The sequence below is a fragment of the Amphiprion ocellaris genome, chromosome 24 (assembly GCF_022539595.1).
Source record: "Amphiprion ocellaris isolate individual 3 ecotype Okinawa chromosome 24, ASM2253959v1, whole genome shotgun sequence".
Classification (NCBI taxonomy): domain Eukaryota; kingdom Metazoa; phylum Chordata; class Actinopteri; family Pomacentridae; genus Amphiprion; species Amphiprion ocellaris.
The window spans coordinates 21,124,421-21,150,208 of record NC_072789.1 but is presented as its reverse complement, the minus strand read 5'-3'; the positions used below and the strand labels follow the sequence as shown (position 1 = coordinate 21,150,208).

The 25,788-nt window shown below is 38.8% G+C and overlaps 2 protein-coding genes across 4 annotated transcripts in view; both read right to left on the bottom strand.

Annotated features, from left to right (window-relative positions):
- The window catches only part of pudp (pseudouridine 5'-phosphatase), a 59,957-nt gene extending 52,660 nt beyond the window's left edge, over positions 1–7,297 (bottom strand). The window contains exons 1-3 of one of the 3 annotated variants that reach the window (XM_055008633.1): positions 7,011–7,297; positions 5,720–5,938; positions 3,198–3,427 (exon numbers count right to left, since the gene is read on the bottom strand). In XM_055008633.1, coding sequence (XP_054864608.1) covers positions 3,198–3,427; positions 5,720–5,938; positions 7,011–7,074 — 513 coding nt within the window. In that variant the 5' untranslated portion in view covers positions 7,075–7,297. The remainder of the gene's footprint in view (positions 1–3,197; positions 3,428–5,719; positions 5,939–7,010) is intronic. The other 2 variants (XM_055008631.1, XM_055008632.1) reach the window with 2 other exon arrangements.
- The window catches only part of sts (steroid sulfatase (microsomal), isozyme S), a 194,350-nt gene that overhangs the window by 45,524 nt on the left and 123,038 nt on the right, over positions 1–25,788 (bottom strand). The window lies entirely within an intron of this gene.

Genomic DNA, 25,788 nt, shown 5'->3' with positions numbered 1-25,788 from the left:
TGTCAGATTCAAATTATTTCTGTGACCATTGTGGGTTTTTCTTTCATCAGCCGAGGGGTACCAACAACTTTGTCCACATGTGTATGTTTTTACTCTGGTCTTCAGTCTAATAACATTTGCCATAATTATATCATCTTTTACTTTTAGCATATCGTACCCAAAAAATATTACACTTCACATAATTCCAGGTCCTTCCACAAACACTATACTAAATTAAGAGTGAATAAAAAGGCATTGACAAGCAAGTCATTTGGACATATTCAATTAACAATCTGTGTACTGAATAATAATCAACAGTAGATCTGTTCAAATTAGCATAAAACCTTTTTTTTTTTTTACATGAGGTCTACAGAGTGAGTGTTTTGAAGAAAGTAGGTCAGCTCTCACACTGTTATTTGGTTCTTTTAGTGAGATATTTGGCAGCTATTTTAGACTGACTCAATGCTGCGAAAGGCTTCCAGAGTGTCTGAAAATATATCTTAAACAGCCCATGAACCCTGAAAGCTCACCACTTTTGATCAAAGTGCTGCAGAAGAAGTGTACGTCTGTCAGTGCAGAGAGCAGCTGACATCCGATCCTGTCTGCATTACTGCAAATGGAACACATTAGCTGCAAATAAAGAGCCACTGACTGACATACCCACAGCTAAATACAGCCACATATTGTGTGACATACTGTTGACATGTGCCTTCGCTGGCTGCTGCAGCCCTTGTTGATTTCACTGAAGATGCAGCTTTTATCTCTTGGATCTCATTTTTAATCCATGACATTCAGACGGTCTGTGCACTACGCATTAAGTCCCACATTTCAGAGAGCTAACAAGAAACAATTTGGTATGCTACCATCAAAGGTCATTGGATAAAATAAATTTGCCATTTCAGAAATGTAAAGAATCTATTCCAGTTTTCAGAGATGTATCACAAGAACGCCCAGAAAATTCAGTTCTAGAAACAATCTGTTATTATCTTCAAATTAATTTCCGACTTGTAAATCAGATATGGGGTCAGAATTGCTGCTGCTGGGCAAAAGCTTGGGGTGCCAGAGTGCTGTACAGTCAGGAGAAATGAATAAATCACAAAAGCAAAGCAGATACTGAGAGACTATTTGATTATGTACACCTATAAAATCTAATGTAATCCAGAAAAACAGCATGTCGGCCATAAATTCACTGCATATCTATTTCATTGTAATTGCTTTATTCTAAAAATTTGCCAAAAAATATACCGATTCCTCTAACCAGATTCTGTAAAAGACAAAAAATTTGGCATTCCTCTGCGCAGCTAACAAGCTATTAGTGACTAGCCAGCACCCAAAAAAAGCACCTGATAAAAATCGAGGAAGTTTTGAGATGAACGGCAGTCTATGAGGGGCTGAATACAAAAACAGTGAATAAAAATGTTCCCAGAGCAACAAAAAAATACCTATAAACTGCTAACGTTCAGAGAGTTAATCAAGACAATTATCAGCAGAATAATGAAAATAATCATTTGTTGCAGCCTGACTGAAAAGTAATCAAAAGTAGAAATAACAGAAGCTGGATTGATTATCTTTCAAGAGATTATTCTCACTTGCCACTATGTGCTTGACTGCGAAGAAAAAAAAATTCATTGGTAGCAGTGATTATATTGTTACGTGTGTGACAGGTGGAAGAATTAAAGAGTCAGAGAGACGTGAGCAGCGATAACTGCAGCTACATCTGAGGTATAATTTCACTGGTGTAGTTGGCCAGGAGGTGGAGATGACTGACAGCTTGTAGTTCATCTCATATTCTCACTCTGTGTGTTTGAGTGCATTAAGCTGACTGGCGCTAGTTGAAAAAAGCGATGACATTTGGAAAAACAGAATTGAATAAAACGCACATTGGCCAATATTTTAGAGTGGCTCTATGAAAAAACAAGTCCGAATTGGTTGATAATGAGCACACATGTGATGTCTGGTGATGAACTGTGGCACTCCTGAGCCATCAGTCATGAGCCGTGTCACCACAGCAGAAGATATCGCTCATTTCTGACAGGTTCATATATGGTTTGACACAATCTTGGCTGCCGAATCATCACACGATGATCCTGTGACGACTGAGAAACTACAAGTTTTTTACATTTTGATTTTCAGTTTTGTTTTGGCAAATTTGTATTTTGTAATGCTTTTATTTCAACTATCGGCATATGTTTGTACGTCTGTTTGTCTGTCTATTTAGCAACATTACTTAAAAATGGACTAACGGATTTGGATGAAATTTTCAGGGACAGTCAGAAATGACACAAGGATCAAGTGATTAGATTTTAGCAGTGATGCGGCTTATAGTCTGGATCCATGGATTTGTTAAAGATTTCTGTATCATTGCGAGAAAGCAGCATGGCATCACCGTAACAATGAAAACATTTTTTCCAAGTAAATGCATCATTATCGGTAATTGATTCAGTTGTTGATTTTTGAATACACTTGGCATTTGTAATGTGCTAACACAGGGTGCAAAGATGACTGTAGCATATAGACTGATTCAGAAACGATATCTTTCTTAATCCTGGCTTGATTTCACACGTGTGTTGGCTGGAGGTCATTAAGCATCACAGAAGGCTTTGTCATGGTGCCCCTTTATGAGCTAAACCTGCCAATGTTGTCTGTTGCACATGCTCTATATGGTAAAACCTGAAGCTACCTTTCAAATGAGTGTAAATGTTTTTTATAAATAATACAACTTAACCTGTCGGATTTCTGTGATGATGTTATTTATTGTTGCATTTAAAGGGCTTGCGGCAAAAACCAGTTCAATGAAAAAGTTAGGAGTTATTGTAGGCATCATTTTCCCTTAAGTAGAAAGGCTTAAAAGCAGGAACTAAGGGGTTTGTGCTCTCCTTAAGCTGAGTGATTGTAGGTGAGATGAGGTGAGGTGAGTCAGAGTAGATGTAAAACCAGCAGCGACAGCTCTATGCACTGACCAAAACAAATGGAGAGGTGGCTTGACCTCAAACAAAAAGGTAAGCTGGCAACACAAACATCCTGACAATTACCAATCAGAGTTTGGATGAACATTTGTTTGATCAAATTCTGCAAGATGCTTGAGTTTCAATGAGCCAAAAACAAACTCATCTTTTGCGTTAGATTCAGAAATGAATGTTTTTTTTCATTATCTGATTTCAGATTCTCAATTGAACACAGAAAGATGAAAGATTTCATCTGTAATGTGAGGTTTTTACCTTCTCTGGAGAAGCAGGGGGGTTGAATCTGCTGGCACACACCAGGAAGGAGTCAGGCTGAGGTTTGGCATTCTTCACCTCAGGATCGTCGCCCAGAACAATGTGGTCGAAAAGAGCAAACAGGTCTTTGTGTTGGCTCGTCTTCAACTGGAATGTCACACCAGCTGAGCTTGTTGCCACTGCAATGGGGATGTTGTGCTGCTGCAGATGATGCACAAGTTTCTTAACACCTGGTGGTGCACAAGTTGAAAATTAGACTTCAAGGTAGACTAATATATCTGTTTGACAAAGAGAAGACTAAGAGTACAGCTGCTGAATATGTTTTTTATTCTTATTGTTGGTGACTAGACAGAAGAGTAGAGCTGTGGGAGGATTTTAATCTACAGCTTCAAGGATGATAGTCTGTAAAAGCTGAAATAAAAACTCCCTCAAGGAACACACTCCTTTAACTTGCTAGGTGACAAGAACATGTACCCAATAAATGATGCATGCTAACACCTTATCATACTTTAGAGCTGCATCCTTATTTTGGATTTTATAAACTCACATCAGGATTTTAAACAGTTACATCATCAGAGTCTCCTGTTTAGTAATGAAGAATACAATTAATATAAATTCCGGCTTTATGGCTCATTCCAGAATTGGAGGATATTTTACGTTCCACCCATAAAATTTCAAATAATCCATGTACAAAATACTAAAACTTGCAGTTGTTGTGTAAATTTACTTGTCCTGAGACCAAATCAAAAAAACAAAAAAAAAAAAAAAAAAAAAACTGGGAGAAAAGAATGTTTGAAAGCATTTTTATAAATATCAAATAAGTCTGGAGTTCCCTCTAAAATACCATTTTTCTCTTGTCCCACCCCCCTGGTGACCAAATTGAATCTCAAATAAAACAGTTGAAATTAAATTTAAATGTCCTTTTTTGTTGTTGTTGTTGTTGTTTTTTTCATTGATGTCTCGTTTAATTGTGGGAACATTTTCTTTAAATCAGCATAATATTTTAAATAATAATTACTATGCATGGAACATGTGACCCCCAGCAACCATGTCAGCATAACCTTTTTAGCTGATAGAAGAAGAAGAAAACAGTGAATCACATGATGTGGTGGAATTAACATCATCAGTTTTCCAAAAGAATGGGTAAAGCAAAGATATATCCCCCTATATTTTTCATATTTTTATAACACTGTCAGCCTTGATTGAATGTCTCACTCTACCTCATAAGACAAATTCTTTTTTTTCGTTACTTTTTTACATCAGTATGTTTGTCCTTTTGGTCAGCAGAAACAGCTCGCTACATATCTAGCTTCTACTCCAGAGAAAAGCTAACATTAGCATTGATTAGCAACCCCATTACTGTGATGAGAGGAGGGTTAGTAAACAACAAATAAAACATGCAATAAAAATGGTACAATTAATGTGTAAGCTGAGCCAATCAAGCCTTTCATAGTTTATTACCTATTATTGACCTATATAGCAGAAACTGAAAAAAAGAAAGTTAATTTTTCAAAAATGTTGCAGCTCAAATGTCCTCCAATTCTGGAATGACCCTTATAACACCTGACAGAACCAGGTGGAATCCAGTTCAGAATCCAGATCCAGAAGATAAATCAGAATCTGACAGGACCCCCATAAACCAACCACTAAGCTCCTGCGTGGGATGCAGCTAATACATTAACTTAAAACCTATTCTAATGTACACAATCCATTAAAACGACTTCTTTTCTGGCATATCACCATGAACACATTGTGTTTTTCATGTTCACAACATGTGAGCTTCACAGTGCGTTTGCCTGGAGAGTGGGTGTGTCTACCTGCTGTCAGCCTCACACCTGCCCACTGAAAACCATGTTTTGTTTTACAAATGTGCGTTGCTAATGTCGAACAGCGACATGACAAAGACTTCTTCTGTGCATTTAGGAGGGAGCAGAGGCACAATTACTATCAGTGGAACGGTTCTGCAAGGCTGACAGTTAACAATAAGCCGCCTTTGTCCAGAGCAAATGACACGCTGTCCGTATAGCGTAATGACGGCCATGACATTCTGTATGAAATCCAGGCAGCAGCTGATGAATTAACGGCTGTACCGGCTGAATCAACCTCCTCATGTAGATTTCTTTCTCATTTATTTCTATTCATATTGAGAGGAAGTTCTTTTCATGGCTTCTATGTGGGGAGGTGGTTTCATGACAGCAGGCTGAAGAGCAGCTCCAGACACACCTGTCTGTCATTTCAGATGATTAACCCACCCAGTTCTCCCCTCCAATCAGACTGCAGCGATCACCTGTACCAGGATATAAATCTGCGGCCAAACTCTCCTGCTGATTGGCTGTGATTTAACATGAGTAGCTTGCATTTGTGGCTCTTGTGTCTTTGGTGCTATGTGCAATAATGTAGTTCCCTTGTCACCAAGCTCCTTGTTGTTTTGTGTTTCTGTTGGCCCCAAAAGTGGTTACAAGAATAACGACAACTTGCAGTACATTCCTCACTCTACAAGGTCTCAGGTAAATCATCCATACCTGGCATGAGTTCTGCAGAGAGAAAGATCTTTTCTTGTATCTGCCTGCTTTCGGCCAACAGTTCCTCAGCCGTCATGGGAAGCTCCAGTCGATCCCGAATAATTTGGGCAGCTTCCAGAGCCTTTTTACCCATCACTGACGCCTTCACATCCCACGAGTACTGTTTTCCAAACCGGTCACATATCTGCTGGTACGACACCGTGTAAAGTCGCTCTGTGTCTGAAGTGAGAAAACACAGACAGAAAATTTACTTTTATAATAAGGATTAGGAGGAGGTCAAAACGGATTCAATATGAAAGGAACATTTGGTGCACTGCCACACACCTATTTAATACTTTAAGCTCCAAACAATGCTTATTTTCATTAATGATCACTCTGCTGATTATTCTCCTAATTAATAAATTAGCTGTTTGGTCGATAAAATGGTGGAAAATGTCACCCAAAGCCTAAGATCAAATTTTTAAGATTAGATTTTAGTCAAAAAAAAAAGAAGAAAGAAATCAGAACATTTTTTTTTTTTTATGCAAATGGAGAATTTAGACTTCTTTTACTTATTTATTTTTTGGAACCTTGTTCAAACTGAATATCAAAACAGTCAATGATTAGTTTAATAGCTGGCACTTCATCGGTGAGTTAATTATTCTTGCAGCTCCATTGACAGTACATGCACGATGCAGGTATTGCAAGAACTCACTAGACAATAAAATTACACCTAATGCACTTGAAAACAACAATATCAAGCTTAGTTAAACATTAAATGACACATACCCGAGTGTCCCTAATAGGGCTATTGTAGCAAGCCAAACATAGTTCAAAAATGTAATCATTTTTAGGTTCCTGGTGGAGCGTAAATCAAACATTTTGTAAACTACTTAAAGGTGGTCAGTAAATGCTCGTCTTTAATTCGGCATACGTCTGATTAACAAGGAAGTCCCACTTTCCTAAAATCTCAGCGTTTATAAGTTGGTCACCGTTTAATGTATAACTTTGATACAGTTAGCTGAAAACCATGAATTTCACGTTGATTTTTGAGAGTGCATAGCGCAGATCAATATTTGAGACGTTTGCCGAATTCATCTCCACATCATGACATATAAAAGTTCTGGAGAAGGATGTTCGACATGATCTAGATTTTTAGTTTTGTGCAAGAAATCATAATCATGTATTTTCTCAATAGAGTCCGGTATGCAAGCTCTTCACACTGTACGATTGAGTGAATGAGTTTCTGAATCAACAGAGCTGTAACTGTGTTCAAAATAAACAAAACATCGAGATAGGAAACACCAAATACCTAATAATAATCCATCCATGTCGAAAATGACATGAGTCACAGGTTTGTAGCAGCTGCTTGACATGTTTCTCTGATGAGTTTAATTCCGCGTTGGCGATGACGGAAGAAGGTCAACTAAAAACTAACACGGATGTTCATGTTGTTATTTAAAACAGATGCTCGTAACGTTTAGCCTCTTCTGTTAGCACTCTAGCAGCTTTTATACATTTTCTTACAAAAACTGGATTGTTAAAATTAAGAATAATTAAACTAATACAGTTTAAAATGGGGTTTAATCTGTTCAGGGTTGCTTTCAGTCGGTCCAGCGCAGTGGCTGCTGGGAAATGAGGTTCACACTGACGACGTATTGAATTGTTTTATCAACAGTTCAATGGGTTGCAAAACAAAGTTGCTTTGTTTGTCTGTTTAATGAATAACAGTCTTTTAAACTGCCATAACAAAGGAAAGGCGATTTTATTTCTAAACAAAACTTTTTAATGTTATTAACAGCGGGATTTAAAACTACAAAAACTTTTATCAAGATGCTCTTTTCCTCCATTATATATCTATATCATCTTTGACTTAATTGTAATATTAATTCTGATTTCTTAAGAGTTAAATTTCAAGTCTTTTTGATCAAGCTTAGACATTTTAAAAAGCTAACAGTGCCTTTTTTGTCTGGCTTTCAATAGATTTTTTTTGTTCTTCTTTTTCTTCTTCTTCTTCTTCTTCTTCTTATTATTATTATTATTAGTAGTAGTAGTAGTAGTAGTAGTAGTAGTGGTGGTGGTAGTAGCAGTAGTAGTAACAGTGGCAGTATGAATTTTATTATGTTGTTATTTTATTGTATTCATCTGTACATTACATTTTATCAGTCTTTTATCACATCTTAATTTTGAATTTTCCTGCTTCTCATGACAGTGAAACAAATATCAGGTTCTTCATTTGTAACAACATGTTTATGGGAGTTTCAGTGAAGCTGTTTGTGTTTGTTTGTTCTTTATATTTTTAAGAAATTAATTTCCTTCTTGATAGCACTTAGTGTTAGATTCTGTTTGTAGTCTGTTAAATGTTAACACATCTGATATCAAGCTCCTTCTTCTAACACAGAATACTGAAGTCAGAGGACAACTAATCTACAATATAATGAAAAATATATTTGCGATATGACAAAGTAACAAGACAATTAGCGTTTAGCAATCTTGGTCACACTAACCCTAATAACAGGCCATTTAATGGGTTGATAATATCCAAATGGACTTGCAAAGAAAGCAAATTTAGAACAGGTTGTCCACTAATTGCAGGGTTGGCAGTTTGACTTCCAGCACCTCTGTGTCCTTGAGGAGATGCTGAACCCTAAGTTGCTCCCTATGATAGGAAAATGTTCCTGTTTTTTTTTTTTTTTCTAATGAAACAGGGAACTTGATGTTCAACAGCAAGTAATGAATTAAAACATTTTTATGTGTCAAACAGTTCAGTCAGATCCGAGGTGCAGCTTTACAAGAAGCCCAGTCATGAATTACTGTCTGTTAGTGTAAAAGCCCCTTTATATTAGGGGCTAATTCCTTATTAGCTGTTTATAATGAACATTTTTAAAAGGATTGTCAGAAACTAAAACGTCAGATCAAGACTTTTAGTGTTTAAAATGGATCATGCTGCTAAAACACTTGATTCTATGTTTCCCACAGTGCAAGTTAATTGCATTTTTTTCATTTGACATTAGAGTGTGTTATACTATCTAGTTTCTAAAAGAACTTACTATTTCCCAATATATGTTATGTGAAATGCTAAGAATACCAGGATGTCCTACTCCATTAACATGCTTTTCTGTCCATTCTGACCCCTTTATATTTAAGGTGCAATAGTATGATGAAGTAGTATGCATTAATTGTATGTATAGCACACACAACTGTACAGACTTTGTAAGTATAGCTGCATTATGGATGCCAAGTACCTCTTTTCAAACTCCATGGTTGCAGGTGGGATATTCAAAAAAGTACATTCTGTATCTGTCCTGAACACTTTCCTTGACGTCAATGGAAAACATGATGACACCAAGGGATGAGGATTTGAACTGTGCTCTTGGGTCTGTCATGGATGGAGCAGAACTTCGATTGTTGCATTTTTTATTACTCCGCCTAGGAATGTGGCAGAGTCATGTAAGAATCAGTGTATGTTTGTCTGTTTATCCGTCTGTGTGTCTGTCTGTATGTCTGTTAGCAACATTTCTCAAAAACAGACCAATGGATTTGGATGAAATTCTCAGGGAATGTCAGAAATGACACTAAGACCAAGTGATTAGATTTTGGCAGTGATGTGGGTTATAGTCTGGATCCAAGGATTTGTTAAGGATTTCTGTATCATCGTGAGATAGCAGCACGGCGTCGCTGTAACTATGACAACAAGTGAACACTATATCAGCTGCCTGCGGACGATCACATGATTGCAATGCTACTACATATCAACTGCTGTAGACTTGTCTGGACTTATCCGTCAGAAATGATGCAAGGAACATTTCATTAAATTGTGGGGGTGTTTCCGAGTCCCATCAATATCCCCCCCCCCCCCCCCCCCCCCGCTACATATTTAGGTCACGCCATTCGATATCCATACATAACATGCATAACACATGCCTGTGCTCAGAGCAAGGTCATTTTCTATTACAAATTCCCTCCATTGGAAATGATACGACTGAGCATCCTTGGTGGAGTACTGCACTCTGAGTGCTTTTCTTATTTCCTTTTGTAAGGGATGGACCAGTGGATGCTGCACCTTTCCTTTGCATTTAGAGCTTCACCGGCTTACATTATGGCTGCCACTTCAAGAAATCTTCCAAAGCAAAATAAAAGACCACAGTTCATCACCTCCTGTTGCAAATTCCTATTGTTCAAGGCCAAGCTGAGATAATCTCAATGGCATCCTATGAAATTATCAGATCTCCAGAGCCTCAGAAGACATTCAACAATTGTCTCCAGTAAAACTGACTTTGCATGTAAAATTTCTTTGGGGATCCACAACTTGTTCACTTACAAAAGACATGCTGCTCTTCAACACCCTGAATGACAAATGTTTGTATTAATCCAAAACTCTGTCTTACATCTTCATTCTCAGCAGGATGTCACAGAAAAGGGCCACTGTGAATTACTGACAAAAGGCTGCTCACTGCATTGTTACCGGCGCTGCCACATCTTTCTGAATAATTGGAAGCTCCACGTTAACAGAGTTTGTCTTGTTAGTGTGAAAGAGATGTCAGGGGAATGAGAGAACCCTATAACCTGGATGATCTAATGAGCCTTTGGATTTCAAGTCTAATTGGGTGACGGTGAAATGGAAATTTTCGGGTCCCGTTGAGCGCACTCTGTGCCAAATTGCGCAGTTTAGGGAATTGCTCAGACTGACCGAGAGCTCGGGAAACACTAAGCAGGAGCAGGAACCATGTGTCTTCTTGGAGGAGCACTGGAGAAAAATGCAATTTCCTGATGAAACATGTTTCCTTCTCACAAATAAAACAACTCTGACAAGACAGAGAAAGTATTTTTACATCTGTTCCAGCAGGATCGAGTGCAGCATTTAAAGAAAAAAAAGAGAAGAGAGGGGAAAAAAAGCACAGGAAGGCTGATGATGCTTCCAATCCCGCAAATCAACAACAAAAAGATGACAGTCTGGAAGAAGTAGCGGGAGATTGCTATGAAGTTAGCCTGGAGCGACACTTTGCTGTCTGACTGAAACCGTGTGACTGTAGATATAAATAGTGGAGTGGTATAATCACAGCCAGAAACACAGTTAGTTAGCTTCCACATCTCCCTCTGGAGTGGGACTGCTGCAGAGACACTGCTACAATTAGACTGGGAAGCTTCATTGTTTCATGTTTGCTACCTAATTATTATAAAGAGATCCATATATAACCACCAATCTGGCTATAACAGTCAGTGCCATCCAGCTTTGATATGACTGATGATTTGCTTGGATAAACATGAAATTCACCATGACTCATTCTAACCTATAAAGCCTTAAATCCTCCTTCATTCACTGCCTGTCCAAAAAAAAACTTGCCACTAGGATTGAACTAAGTAAATAGGTAAGATCCTTCCATTGATTAATTACTGCAGTGCTGAATATGTTTCAGGTGGCAACAACTTATTTAACCCTAGCTGATGCAGTGAGGAGCTTCTCAATCCTTAACCCTTGTATGGTGTTCGGGTCTGTGGGACCCGTCTTCATTTTTGTATCAAAGAAAAGTAATACGATAATTTTTTATTTCAAACTCAGATTCACTGGCCTTGGCTCATTTCCGGTGAAGAACATATATCACAACAGATTTTCAATGACCACACACTGTACCAGAACAAGCCCATCAGCAGCTAGCAAATGAAGAAATATGGATGTCAGACAATGATAAAATTGAACGGTCTTCTTGACCAAGAAATGAGCCACCCTGCATGGTTGCCAAGGTGATAAGGATGAAACCAGGGCCAACACCCATGGCAGTTACTCATGTGGAGGACATCAAGTCTTCCTTTGAGCTTTTCACCATAGATTCCATCCAGAAAATTATTCTGGATTGCACTAATTCAGAAGGAAGACATGTTTTTGGAGAGAGGTGGAAGGAGATAGACCAAGCCCATTTACATGCTTGTTTTGGGGTTCTTATCCTTGCTGGAGTTTTCAGGTCCAATGAGGAATCCACAGAATCCCTGTTGGATGCAGAAACTGGCAGAGAACTTTTCCGTGCAACAACGTTTCTGGAAAACTTCCACGTAATTTCCAGGATCTTCCGGTTTGATAACCAAGATGACAGACCAGATTGACGGCAGAGACAACGTAGCTACCATCAGGACAGTGTGGGACCAGTGGATGAACTGCCTTCCCCTGTTTTACAACCCTGTACTGGGCCTAAAGTCACTATGATGAGCAGCTGATGCCATTTTGGGGCCGTTTCCCCCTTCAGACAGTATATACCATCTAAACCTGCAAAATGTGGTATAAAGATCTGGGCTGTCTGTGATGCCATTTGCATCAAGCACAAGAAGTACATATGCAGCACACACACTGTTTAACTCTGCTCCTCATGTGTTGTATAGGCTGTATGAAAAGACATTGTGTTCAATGGGGCTGATGTGTGTCTTGACTGACATGGTTACTGTATGTGTCCAGCTTGTGCTGCATAAATTGACCTGAATGGGTTAAATTTCTAATGAAGTTCAAAAAAACAAAGGTCCATAGTTATGAAAAACCTTCCCTCATTTGTAAATGTGTTTATTTTTTCTACTCTTACCGTGATTAGAATTGATTTTCTTTTTTTAATTACAATTTATTAATGAAACAAACAAAAAACGAGGAGCACTTTAATTCATAAATGTGATCTAACAAAGGTAAAGAGCAAATATTTACTATTTATGTTGTTTATATTGCTTGTAATTGGAATGAGGAAAACATCTGTTGAGTATTTTAACATAAAATTATCTGATTGTGTTGAACTGAAAACCCCAAAATGCAACTGGTCCACCAGACCCGTGAACACTGGCTGCGTAACAAAAATATGAACACCACACAACCATGGTTAAACAACCGTGTCGGAAGACATATCCTGTGGTCGTGGAAAAGATGTTAATCTGTTTTAGAAGGAGAAGGGTCAGATTATTGGCCTGCATCAAAGCAAAGAAAACAACTGAGGAGGTGAAACTTCTAAAATCAGGTTAAGAACTGTCCAACACATTGTTAAAACCTGAAGGATAGTGGCAAACCATCATTTTCAGGGAACAAATGTGATCGCAACAAACTCTGAGATGATTGTAGGAAATCAACAGGAAAGCTCACAGCTATGTTTAATAGTGAAAGTAAGAACATTTCCACATGCACAATGCGAAGGGAACTGAAGGGATTGGGATGAAACAGCTGTGTAGCTTTAAGAAAACTACTGCTCAGGGAGGCTAATCAGAAAAAAAGCCTTCAGTTTGCTAGGTAGCATAAAGATTGGACTCCGGAGAATTGAAAGGTCATGTGGTCTGATGAGTCCAGATTTACCCAGTTCCAAAGTGATGGCCACATCAGAAATACAGGCATTTATATGATTCATCACACAGAGATCACCGTGACAACTGGGTTATGAACAATTGATGGTGTGAAATTAAAACTAACTGCTGAAATGCAACTATTCCTCTGGACATCAGAACATCCCACAGCTCACAAACTATCAGTAGTTAGAACACTTTACGAAAGGACCAGCATCAGAACCGACGATAAAGACAGACAGGAGGAGCAAAAACACATCAAGAACGCACTCATACACTGCCAATACCTGACATGGGCCATCAACAAAGGAAAACAACAAGCTAAAAACAAAGTAAAGAAAACAAAAGGAAACACAAACAAAACACACACAACAACCGGACAACAAAAACAAAGACACAATCACCATCCCATACATCCGTGGGATAACAGAACCTATACAGTGCATAATGAAAAAACACAACATCAATACAGCAGTAAAACCCCATACAAAACTCCGACAGCTATTAGTCCATCCCAAAGACAAAATAGAACCAGACAAGAAATGCAACATCATTTATGAAATTCCCTGCAAATCTTGCGAGAAAACATACATTGGAGAAACAGGCAGAACATTCAACACAAGACGAAGAGAACACCAGACAGAATGCGAAAAGGAAACAACTGGACGACTCACAAGAACACAAAAAGAAAAAGGCAAACAAGAAAACAAAAAATCAGCCATCACGGATCACTGCAAAAGAAATAATCATATCATGGACTGGGACAGGGGGAGGATTTTAACATCGGAGACCAACAAGCATAAACGATGGATCAAGGAGACCATCGAGATCAGGAAGCAGGCGAGCTGCTCCATGAACCGGGACGAGGAGCTACACCCTCTAATACCTGGGACTCCATCCTCCAGAGACCACTGGACGGCGGGGGGCGTGGCCTATCTGACAGATTCTGACAGATCTGTCAGATAGGTCACCTGATAAAAAGGACACGTCATCACACGTCAGATGATGCTCTGAAGAAGACTGCAGTTGCAGCTGAAACATGTCAGCTAAGGTAAAACCATCATTTCTTTGATTTGTCGGTATAAACAATAACGTTATCCTATGATAGTTATGGATTGTCCTCCACAGAGTCCAGATCTGAGCCCCACTGAGAATCTTTGGGATGTGCTGGAGAAGACTTTGTGATATATATAAGATCTTGCTGGAAAATTAATGCAACTCTGGACAGAAATAAATGCCATGACATTGCAAAAGCTTATTGATACAATGCCACAGCAAATGTGTGTCGTTCTTAGAGCGAAAGGCGGTCCAATGAAATAGTAGAGTGTGCAACTTTTTTTTGGACAAGCAGTGTATGTCCCTTTGTTCACAGTGTTGTTCACCAGTATCACATATGGTTTAGGTCGAAATAAATATTTTAACAGGCAGCCTTTCTTGAAAACTGGGTTTTAACATCAGATAATGAAGAAGGATCCATCTTAACCCTATGAATTCTGAGGTTTTTACTCACTGTGGGCTCATTTTTTATTGCTACACCTCTATGGAAACAGCACAACCATGTCTGGAAATGAAGGGATCTCCAGTATGAACACTGTTATAATGCTCCTAAATTATTTTTTAAAATGTTGTGTTGGTTTTTATGCAACAAAAATGGAAAAATCCCGGATTTATCATGTATCAGCATTTTTCCAGCTGTCCACTGCTGTTATCAACACTTGCCAAAATAGCAATATAACACATTCTAGATATTTTGCTAGCAACATTTTAAAGAAGTTTCATTTCTTCTCCTTTGCAGAAGAGTTGCTGAATTCTAGTCTTGGTTGCAGCTGAGTCACTTCACTGTTGCACCAAAACTTTTTTTTACAGAATAAATCAGTTTTGATGAAATATTACAGCTTTAAGTTTATATTTGGTTAATTTTCCTCACCTGAACCGCACATCACAGATGAGCAGATCGAGGAAAGTTGAAAATCTACTCTGTTGTGGTTCTGAAAATGGACATTAGTGTCATTGTAGAGATTTTTTTTTTCAAATATTTGGGGTTCAGAGGATCAACAGTCAGTCAGTTTGTGTGCTTCAGTGCTACATATTAAACAAATAAAGCATTACAAAGCAGCTGGCACTCAACCCTGTTGGCACAGAAAGCTTTTATACACTGCAGCAACATGATGCACACCAAAGATTAAAAATTCAGCTTTGAAGTTAGACATTTGCTTACAGAATGGGAAAATTAATATATTTTGTATACTGGAATAACTTTTGGTAAATTCATAAGGTGGTTAAAGGCCATTTTATGTTGTTGGAAATCATTCTAAAACTAAATATTATTGGGTTTTACCCATAAAAAGTGGAACTGTTGAGTGTGGAGCACCCGCTTCTGATTCCCAGATATCTGAGGAAACTGTCGTGCCACATTTTTCTGAAGCACATACTAGAAAATTACCAACCACTGGCAAAATGTGATTGTTTTGAATGTGTGGGTGAGTTTTTTTCACCACACATCCCACTGCAAGCCAAAACATGACAGTTACTTACCAGCTGTTTTAGAAAAAAAGATGAGGACTTGAATTCTTGGAAAGTATTTTTCATTTTAATTTTCATCATGGGTTAATGATCTTCATCTCCATCCAAAGTACTTTTTTTTTCTCGTATAGCCCATAATTCTGTGCATTATTAGCATTCCCTGTCATGCAGAATCTTTCCTTTCTCTTGACAAATTAAGCACAATACTCCCAAGCAGAGAGGACACAGTTCATTCATTTTGTAGGTGGCAAAGGCAGATTCTTCGTAATAAAACCAACTCAGAGGGGCTCAGGTGCTTCCACTGAAACAAGCTGAACCTCTGCTATACACACTGTAATTATAATAAAGCCAAATCCAACACTGTACAATTAGTAAAATGTTAACTATCCAATTAAAAATGTCATCTCTAAGGTCACTATTTTTCTTAAACATGGCAAAGGCACAGACATATGTCTAAATTCCTGGAGGGCAGAACAAGAAGTCATGAGCGTAGCATCAGCTGGTCATCAATATTTTGCGAATGTCTATTTAACTTGTAAAATATATTATGAATTATCTAAAGCTAATAACTTTTCTCTGGTAAGTGACTGCCCTATTTTCCAAAACCACAGTCCTCTGACTCTCTGACCTGCTGCCTGGGTGCTTGACATGACGTCACTTTCAAGGCTGCGCTTTTGCAAGTAATTAACGTAGTATTAACCCCCCACAGAGTAGATACTGAGCAAGTTAGTTATCTGTAGTTTACCTTGGTACCTGACACAGTGCAGGACTCTGATGTGAAGGTGGAGACATGCAGCGGTGGTGTATTTCCGGCTAGGATTTAGGAATGGTGGCCCACCACTCCTAAATGAATGTAGAGGAAACACTGCACTGTTTCCCTTCAAAAAATGCATTTAAAGTTATTTTATTAAGCTGCTTTATTTTAGAGGCTTCATGGAGGCGGGTCATTTTTGACCCTTAGGACAAGAGGAGTGTACAGGATGCTTTACACAAGAGGGTTAAATGTATGCATGCAACTTTATTTTACAGCACTTCAGCTAGCCTATTCAGTTTTGTCAAAATTACAATGAGGTCCAATGGGGTACATAAATATAATACCTGGAATACTCATGTATTCTACCATTCAAAAGTTTAGGGTCACTTGGAAATGTCCTTATTTTTGAAAGAAAAGCATTTTTTTCAATGAAGATAACCATCAGAAATACAGTCTAGATGTTGTTAATGTGGTAAATGACTATTCTAGCTGGAAAGGGCTGATTTTAATGGAATATCTACATAGGGGTGCAAAGGCTCATTTCCAGGAACCATCACTCCTGTGTTCTAATGCTACATTGTGTTAGCTAATGGTGTTGAAAGACTGATTGATGATTAGAAAACCCCTGTGCAATTATGTTAGCACATAATAAAAGTGTGCGTTTCCATGGAAAACATGAAGTTGTCTGGGTGACCCCCAACTTTTGAATGGTAGCATACATGCTTTCCATGTGTAGCTCTATGCTAAATGTGTGTTGAATGGGACTGTATCAGCATAAAATATCACATCATCAGAAACTTCTTTTCAAAAATATCGGTATCAGCCTCCTCTCTATTGGTTGACTATTATCAGTTATAGTCATTTATGAAGCTTTCATGTTTCTTCCCATCCTCTGTTACAGAGTAGATAGGCTCATTGACCAGCAGAGCTGCTCACTAAATGAATTCACTTTGATTTGGTGGACAGGAATCAATAGGTGCATTCTGTTCTAGCACAACTCCAACGGAGAGCCACTTGATGAAGCTGGTCTTCTTACAGTGTGATAGACAGCCAAGGATGATCATCCTTTAGAGATGACACGGTAACATCCACAGATGATACAGTCATTAATAATTCTCCTCCATTTTATCCTTTGATTACTAACCATGACACTTCCACAGAGGGTACGGGGCCTAAAGCAATCAACACTTGCACACACACGGCTATTTACATTGTGATGATAAGCTCGTTAACTCTCTGTGGCTGATCGGTATCGCCCTCAGCTGCAATTCCCCAGCCAACCATTTGTCCTGGGTGAGATATCAGCAATCACCATTTTAAATGAGGAAAGGTGATATGAAATGCTAATTCAGCAGCTAAGATCAATACTGTGAGCCCAGGGGAATAAAGTAAAGCAGAGTACTTGGTACAAACCGCTGTCCTTGAGCACTCAGTGAAAGACATGTCATTTCTCTGCAAAGCACAAAGACATCAACTCTGATTGAGCAGGTACATCAGTGTGTAGCATTTGTCAAGTAACCATAGCAATTATACGTTTTGGGATTGTTACTCCAAATAGACTTTCATGGTGTTTGGATACTACTTACTGGGTGTACAAGCAAGGAGATACTGCATATTGAAACTTAATTTTTGTCCTTCCAGCAATAGGTATTGTGCATGCTACAACACTTGTGTATGTGCTGAAGTGTGCTCTGATCTGAACATGGAACGTGAGGCGGTTTGGGAGCTGGGAAGCACGAAGCAGGAGCGGATAGATCCAGAACCGGAACAGAGGAGGACAATTAGAGTTACCAGAGGTACGAGAAAACAGGTACAGAGGCTGGAGTGACATGCAGTGAGAAGAATACTGGCCGTGTCACGATCCGCCACTGAGAGGTGAGTGGCGTCTGGTTATATTGTGGCGAATGTGAAACCTGATTGGCTGCATTCCACCTGCTCCTGCACCAGCTGATAATAACTGCAGATGAGGAACACCTGCAACTTCTCAGCCGAACACACCTAGATAGAGAGAGAGAGCGCACTGTCTGGGCCCAGCAGCTGCTGGCCTGACAAATACATAACAAAATACTACCTTACATGACATATTTGCACTAGTATGTTACCAAGTTGTGTTTTTTGTCTTTCTTTTCTTTTTTATTCTTATATTACTTGCTCTAGGTTGTATATATATTTATCCCTATTTCTTTATTACGTCATTGTTGCACTGCCTGCTCTATGTGCCTTTTTAATTGCCCCCCTGGGGACAAATAAAGTTTTCTGAATAAAGTTTTCTAAATCTGAATAACAAAGGTCATGAGTGCATGTGCAGAATATGCAGATACGGCGTACTGTGCATGTATGGAACAGATTCCTCCAAGATGACACCCACGGATAAGAACAGTAGTTGAGTAACTGGCCAGGTGCCTGTTCACAAGGGAGTATGATCAACGCTTTTTACTTCCTGGTCCATGTGACATAAGTCATCTTCTGAAGTCCACAAAAGTCCACATGGAGTCTGCAAACATCTTTGTGCAAATTAGTGTGTGTACGAAATGTGTAAATACAAGATTCTGTGCAGTTATAAAGTACTCCAAGTCATTCAGCCTTGGAGGTGTCCTGAGAAGGAAGCTAATGGTTGCCTTACAAGGGATTTGTTCACTGCCTCTACATTAGTGTGTATATGTGTCTATGGCATTAATAGCATGGTGACAACTTTATAGGCTAACTAACCAAACTCTGAAAACTTTTCTGAACTTCTGAAACAAACACATCCCTACAATGCCAATTGTAGCACTATGAATTTCATCCACACTTTGTCTGTAGTTACACAAGAATGTGATCAGCACTGGAGCAGACTGTTGTATTAACATGATGTGTCTGATGCCCCACCTTGTCTCTTCCTCCTCCTTCTTCCCCGTTCCCCTAGAGGTATTTGCTTCAAAGACAGGAGGGTTTCGTTCAACACCTTTTTTGGAATGCTTTTGAAGATTCTGAAGCGTCGTTTGATGGGAATGTGAAATAAGGTGTTGGTTTTGTTCTAAAGAGGCTAGGATTGGAAACCGGGAATAACTTAACAAGAGAACACCAATATAGCAAATATATAAAGGATGATATGATGATTAGAGGATTTATGATGTGGATGATGTTAATCATGGTCATCTTTATAAATATAACCTTCAGTAACCCCCCGTTCCCTTTTACTATGATGAATTGCTCAGAGGGAGGGTGTAAGCACTTGAGACTGAAGTGTTTAGGAAGTGGCTTCCCCTCACTGATGATAACGGTAATTATGGCGCTCATTTAGAGGCATCTCCATTTTCAATTACAGGGTTGATTAAAGGGAGAGTGGTTTAATGGGAAGGAGTTTAGTATTTTGATCTTTGTAAGTACATGTACAGGACTAGACACTGAAATTCACAAGTTGGGTTGAACTTTTATATACTTTATATTTTGCCTATGCCATGTTCGGCTAAAATGAACGTAAGTGCTCATTTGTTTCCTTTTATAAGGCACTACATCACATGTTACGCCATTATTTGTCCCAGAGATGGCACTCTATACTCAAAGTAGAAGTTTTCTTTCAGGTTTTGGTTAAAAGACCCCTCCGACAGAATGCGACAATGCACTGAGACTCAACATTTTCAATGGTTTAGCTAACAGTTTGGTGCTGCTGTCCAGCAAGCCTGTGCACGTGTAACATCAAAGTTCTAATTAGACATCCACTGCTTGTTGTGATGGATGCTTGCACAGCCAAAGAACCCATGCATCCAGCCATTCCGCCAAAAGTCCTGCTCTCGTAGCATCATACCTGCTCAGCAGAAGATACAAAGACAACCACATGCTTTTACTCGGATTCCTTCCTTGTGCATCAGTAGTCCCCATCACCAGGCATCCAAAGCTAGTTGCACACCTTTTCCCAGTTCAACAACTACAAATAATACTACACTGTAAATGGAATAATTGCACTTTGAATATCTACTGTGTTCAAGGATTCAAGTGTTTGTTTGGCTGACTTTTATCTGCAGGTTAAAACCTCTTTGGGTACCTTGGTATCTGCAGCAAATAATCATTGTGCAAAGAAATATGCAGGTTGGGTTTGCGTCATCTTCCAAGTAGTCGTCGTCGTCATCATCACATACATACATACATACATACATACATACATACATACATACATACATACGTATGAACCCAGAGAGTCGGTGAATGGTCAGAAGGACATGGAAATGTGAATTTCAGTCATATACAGACAGTGTCAAACTTGTGAACAACTATTTATCACATTTCTGTTACGATTTCTACAGGCTCAGGCACAGGAAATGAGACGCCAGACAGTTAGACAATCAAGAATGAGTTTGTTTTACAAGAATTCAAAAACTGGACTACAAACTTTGACCGGAAAACTACAACCGGAAGAACTCAGATTAAACCAGAACTAAAACTTCAGAAAACTCTAGAGGACTCCTGAAGACGGGGAAGTGTAATAACACAAACGCCAAAAACTCTAACTCGCGGAAGGTATAACCTAGACAAGACAGATTTACAAAATAACTCTAGGAACATCTATGGACGTACTAACTCAGAAGTCGAGATTTCAATAAATCCAAAACCGACACCAGAGTTAACATGAACAACTAGGAATGAACTCAGACGAGCCTAACTATGATACTCGAAACAGACAACTCAAAACACTACTCAGACTGAGAAGCGAGGGACAAGAGAACTAGCAAGGAACTAATCAGAATAACGAATCGCTTAGTTAGCGCAGAATGACTCGGACTAACAGATGCTCGAACTGGGGTCTTAGCTGGAAGCAGTGAACAACAGATTCTCCGTGGGGGAAGCGGGCCTGGATTTTGGACGTGGCATGAGGGCTGATGGTGCGGAAAACCCAGGGTGTGGAACGGAGGGGCTGCATCGGCAGGTTGGTAATGGGGAGACGCCAGAGGTGGGAGACGGCACACGAGGACGAGGGGAAGGGGAGAGAATACTATCTGGGCCTAGCAGCCACAGGCCTGACAATTTCTCACATTGTCAAACTCATGCAAGCAGATACGGTTTGCTTTGTACAATTAGCTGTTGCAGTGTCTTTCTGGAATTTCATTCTTTTATTGTTGGGGCTTTAATTAAAACATTGATTCATTGCTGCCTTGAGAATATTAAACATGCTGTGAGACACTAAACTGCACAGAAGTGCCTTTCTGTCTGTTTCTCCAGTAAATCTTCAGCACATAGATCATTTTAGACACGCTAGTGAAAATCATGTGTTGTTAAACTGAGTTTTTCATATGCTATAAGATGCATCACGAGTGAATTTCACGTGTAACAAACCAGACATCTTCTTCATAATTAGTTTTCAGATCTACCATGCACTAAATCATTCCAATATCACATTTTGTCACATTTTGCAGTGTTTAGTAGTTTTACAAGTGTTTCAGAGTCGAAGGTGTTAGTGAGTTTTTAAAGGCAAGAAAGGATTGACATGGAAAAATCTTGTAAATATATAACTTTGATACACAGTGGTGAGTTGTTTGAGGTTTAATCAATGATCCGAAAGACTTTAAACCTTCTTTGAGCTTCAGCAGCAGCTCACCATCACCTGCTGTTTTTACCACTACATTTCATAATTAGGCTTCTGTGAAACTGCCTCTTAACCTGAGCTAAATTATATCATGATTCTGTTTGAGTACTAAACAAATGTAACCTGAGAAGACCTGGTTTCCAGCATCCACAAGATCCATTTAGAGACATACAGTATGCACAAAGGCTTGGTGTGTTTACTGTGGATGCTTTGAAGCTGAGCCTTGACAGGTTTGTTGTTCCTCTCTTGAGCAGTTGAAAGGAAAATATATCAGCGTTTTTGGTTCACTTCATCTCACTACAATATGACTTTTTTGTAATTTATTTTTTTGTCTGTGGATGCCCCGCTTTAAAGCAGGAATATTCATGCCTTAAATACTTCACTGTAATTCATGGTGCTGCTTTGTTTGTTGCTGCATGGTGTCCATAGTGCAGGTAAGTAAGGTGAGGACAGACAGTGCCTCTTGCATTAAAGCATCTTTGTGTCACCACAGACCAAAGACTACCACTGCTGCTTTGCCTGCTTTTAAACTTTTATGGATTTGTACTCATTTTATGATTTACTGCTGTCAATTTTTTTTTTTTTTTTTTTTCAAATAAATGCCCTTTTGAGCTTTTATGTCCATTCATTATTGGGTTTTAAGGGTATAGTTTTGTTTGGAAGCAATATCAGCAAGGTACCAATAGCTTAAATAAAGAAGACTACAGCCATTTTGGTCCTTGGCTACAGTAAAATAAGTGGTTTTACTTATTCACCCCCTGCACGTCTCAGTTTGAAATGTGTTTTTTATTATTATAGTTGTTTGCCGTGTGTGTAATTGCCACTTTTTGAAAGCGACTGCTATTTCTAAAATTGGCAGTTGTAAGGGGAGTTTATAGTCTCTGTATTTCAAAAGATTTTAGTTTTGTTCTGTCATAGTTATTTGTGGTTATTTTGCATTCTTGGCAGTGTGTTTTAAATTGAGTTTTTTAATTGGAGTTTAGGTTGCAATCCATGTCTTAGTTATCTCTTTTCAATTTGAAAATAAGTTCTAATTAACTCCTAAGTGTTTCAGTAGAATGCAACTGGACTTCTTTTGGTTTTTGGAGACACTTCATCTCTTTTCTGAGAGGATTCTTCAATCCTCATTCAAATAATTACCCACAAATGATGTGGCTCACATGAGTCAAGGTGTAAATGTTGGTGAAACTTTCTGGGGAAGGGTCTTGGAACCGCATTATAAGCACCTGATAAATGGTGTCCTCTATTTAGAGATGTCTGCTCCTGTTCCATCCTCTGTCAAACCATCTGTCTTCTTTGTCAAGCATGACTTTTTTTTCTTTAAATAAGTGTCCTTTATCATTTTGTCCTAAAGAAGAAAATCTACATCATTTAATGGTACTCAAGTCTTGCCAGGGTGGTGTTTTCAGAGCCTACAGACAGGTCCAGAGTCATGTTTTGTCTTCATTTGTTAGTATACACAGAAGAAAACTGTAGTTGAAGAAGCTAGCTGATTTGCGTCAAAGCAAAACAGTCCACTGACTTCCAAGACTGCACCACAAAAAGGATAAGGAGCACGCTCAAACCTGGCAAATGGCGCCTTTAGTCTCCGATCTCATAAACCAGGCTACACATGGAAGACGCCATCCCCTGAAAATTGCATTTTCCATCACGAGGCTCTAACTTCACTGCAATCACATTTGATTCATGTCTTCATCACTTTAATGTTGCAGCTGGTAAAGACGAAGCTCATTTTAATATTTACAGCTGAGCAGTTTGTAAATGTTCTCCTGCGTGGGGATCAATAAAGTTTCATATTAATCTAATAATAAGGTGTCACTGCAGGGCTTTCTAACAGTAATAGACTTAAATATATCTGAATCTCAGTCATTGATCACTCAGGACTGTAAAACAGTTTAAACAGAGGTATGCTATGAAAGATCATACTATCCTGTCTGTAATAGGACTGTTTAAGTAACACCTATTTCATTCTAGCTGATCATCATTAACTAGTGGAAAGGTCAAGGCACATTAGAGGTTCAGATTCATATCCATCACACATTATCATAAGAAAGCCATCTAATTGGTTCCAAATTCATGCATAAACATATCCAGAGTTATAAAGAATTATCTTCAGCCACAATAAGAACAAGGAGTTCTGCAGCAGATGGCGTGGCTCCCACAGAGCCCTCATCTGAATACCATGGAGTCAGTATGAGATTACATGAAAAGAGAACACACATGCAGCATGCTATCAGTCCTCAAAGTGTCATTTTTGAATTCTAAAATGTTTTTTTTTGAAAGAACTGGTGATGCTGGATCACATTCATCAAAACTGTGCAATGAATGTGATGCCTGTTGGTCCATATGGTGCCACTCAGCAATTTGTGAACTAGTGATACAGCGGCAACTTTTCAACCCCGATTATACTCCAGATGACACCATAATTTACTAAATGAACAATATGTTGTGTTAAGAAAGACTAGAAACCAGTGATTGGGACTATGAACTAATTAGGAAAATGTTTACTGAAGTAACAAATCAAGTGGGAAGTTGCCTCATTTTGTTCAGAGCTGACTTTTCTTGCAATGAGATGCATCACTCCCTGCTGGCTGATAGAAAGAATGCACTTCCACCTTTGCTTTACTTTTCAGAGTCAGAGGAAGAAGAAGAAGATAATGATGGATATTTGTCTTTTTTTCTGTTGCCCACTGACTTCATGCTTGCATTTCTTCTGTCAACAGAAAGACAACCTATCTAAGATGCGGTAAGTCTGTTTTTTTGTGCAGTAAGATTCTGGCAGAGCTGTCTGTGCTGCACTAGAATGAGAATTTGGATCTGCACTGCAGGAAACAGAATCAAAAGGAGCTGAGATTATGCTCTGTGGGACTATAAACCAGCTCTAACATGTTTAGAGCTCTGATCAGTTGAATACATCTCTCATTTCAACCAAATCAACCCCAGTCTTCAGGTCATTAAAATGTAATCCTGGTGCTAACAGCTCTGCTGAGGAGGTTGTGCTTCTGTATGCCTTGAAAATATGGTGTTTTCACCACTGGAACTTCACTATTTTCAGTTTCTGTTGGTGTTAATATTTTAATTTCAGGTTTACACAAATTAAAGATTGTAAACTATATCACGAAATTGTCAAATCACCGGGTACCACAGGTTGATATGTTTTTTCCTACAAGGTCCACCAGAGCATAGGTCCGTGCTATTTGAGACAGGTAATAACAAGTGATCTGTATCTGGCTGTGTAATATCTGATCCATTAGAGATGGTATTTACACAGGTTTGGTTTTGGAAGGCTTTTTGTTATCTTCATTGTGCTTGCAGTTTGATCTGATCAAAATATTGGAGCTACATATGGAGCTTCCTGAACTGTCAACAAACATGGTGTTTCAAGGAGTCAAGGTGTTAACACAAGCGCTGGCCGGAGGTCATTAAGTGTCGAGGAAGACCTTGTCATGGTGCCCTTTCAATGCTTTCTGCCTCTGGTTGCTACAGTATTAAACAGCCAGAGGTAAGAGAAACCAGATACTACTGGTGTAGTAGTGTGTAATGTGTAGGAAAGTGGTATAGGTATATACACTACCATTCAAAAGTTTGGAGTCACTTAAAATTGTCCTTATTTTTGAAAGAAAAGACCTTTTTTTCAATGAAGATAACATTAATAAGAAATCCAGTCTAGACATTGTTAATGTGGTAAATGACTATTGTAGCTGGAAACAGCTGATTTTTAATGGAATATCTCCATAGGGGTACAGAGGAACATTTCCAGCAACCATCACTCCTGTGTTCTAATGCTACATTGTGTTAGCTAATGGTGTTGAAAGGCTCATTGATGATTAGAAAACCCTTGTGCAGTTATGTTAGCACATGGATAAAAGTGGGAGTTTTCATAGAAAACATGAAATTGCTTGGGTGACTCTAAACTTTTGACCAATAGTGTATATCATCTTAGCAGCAGCA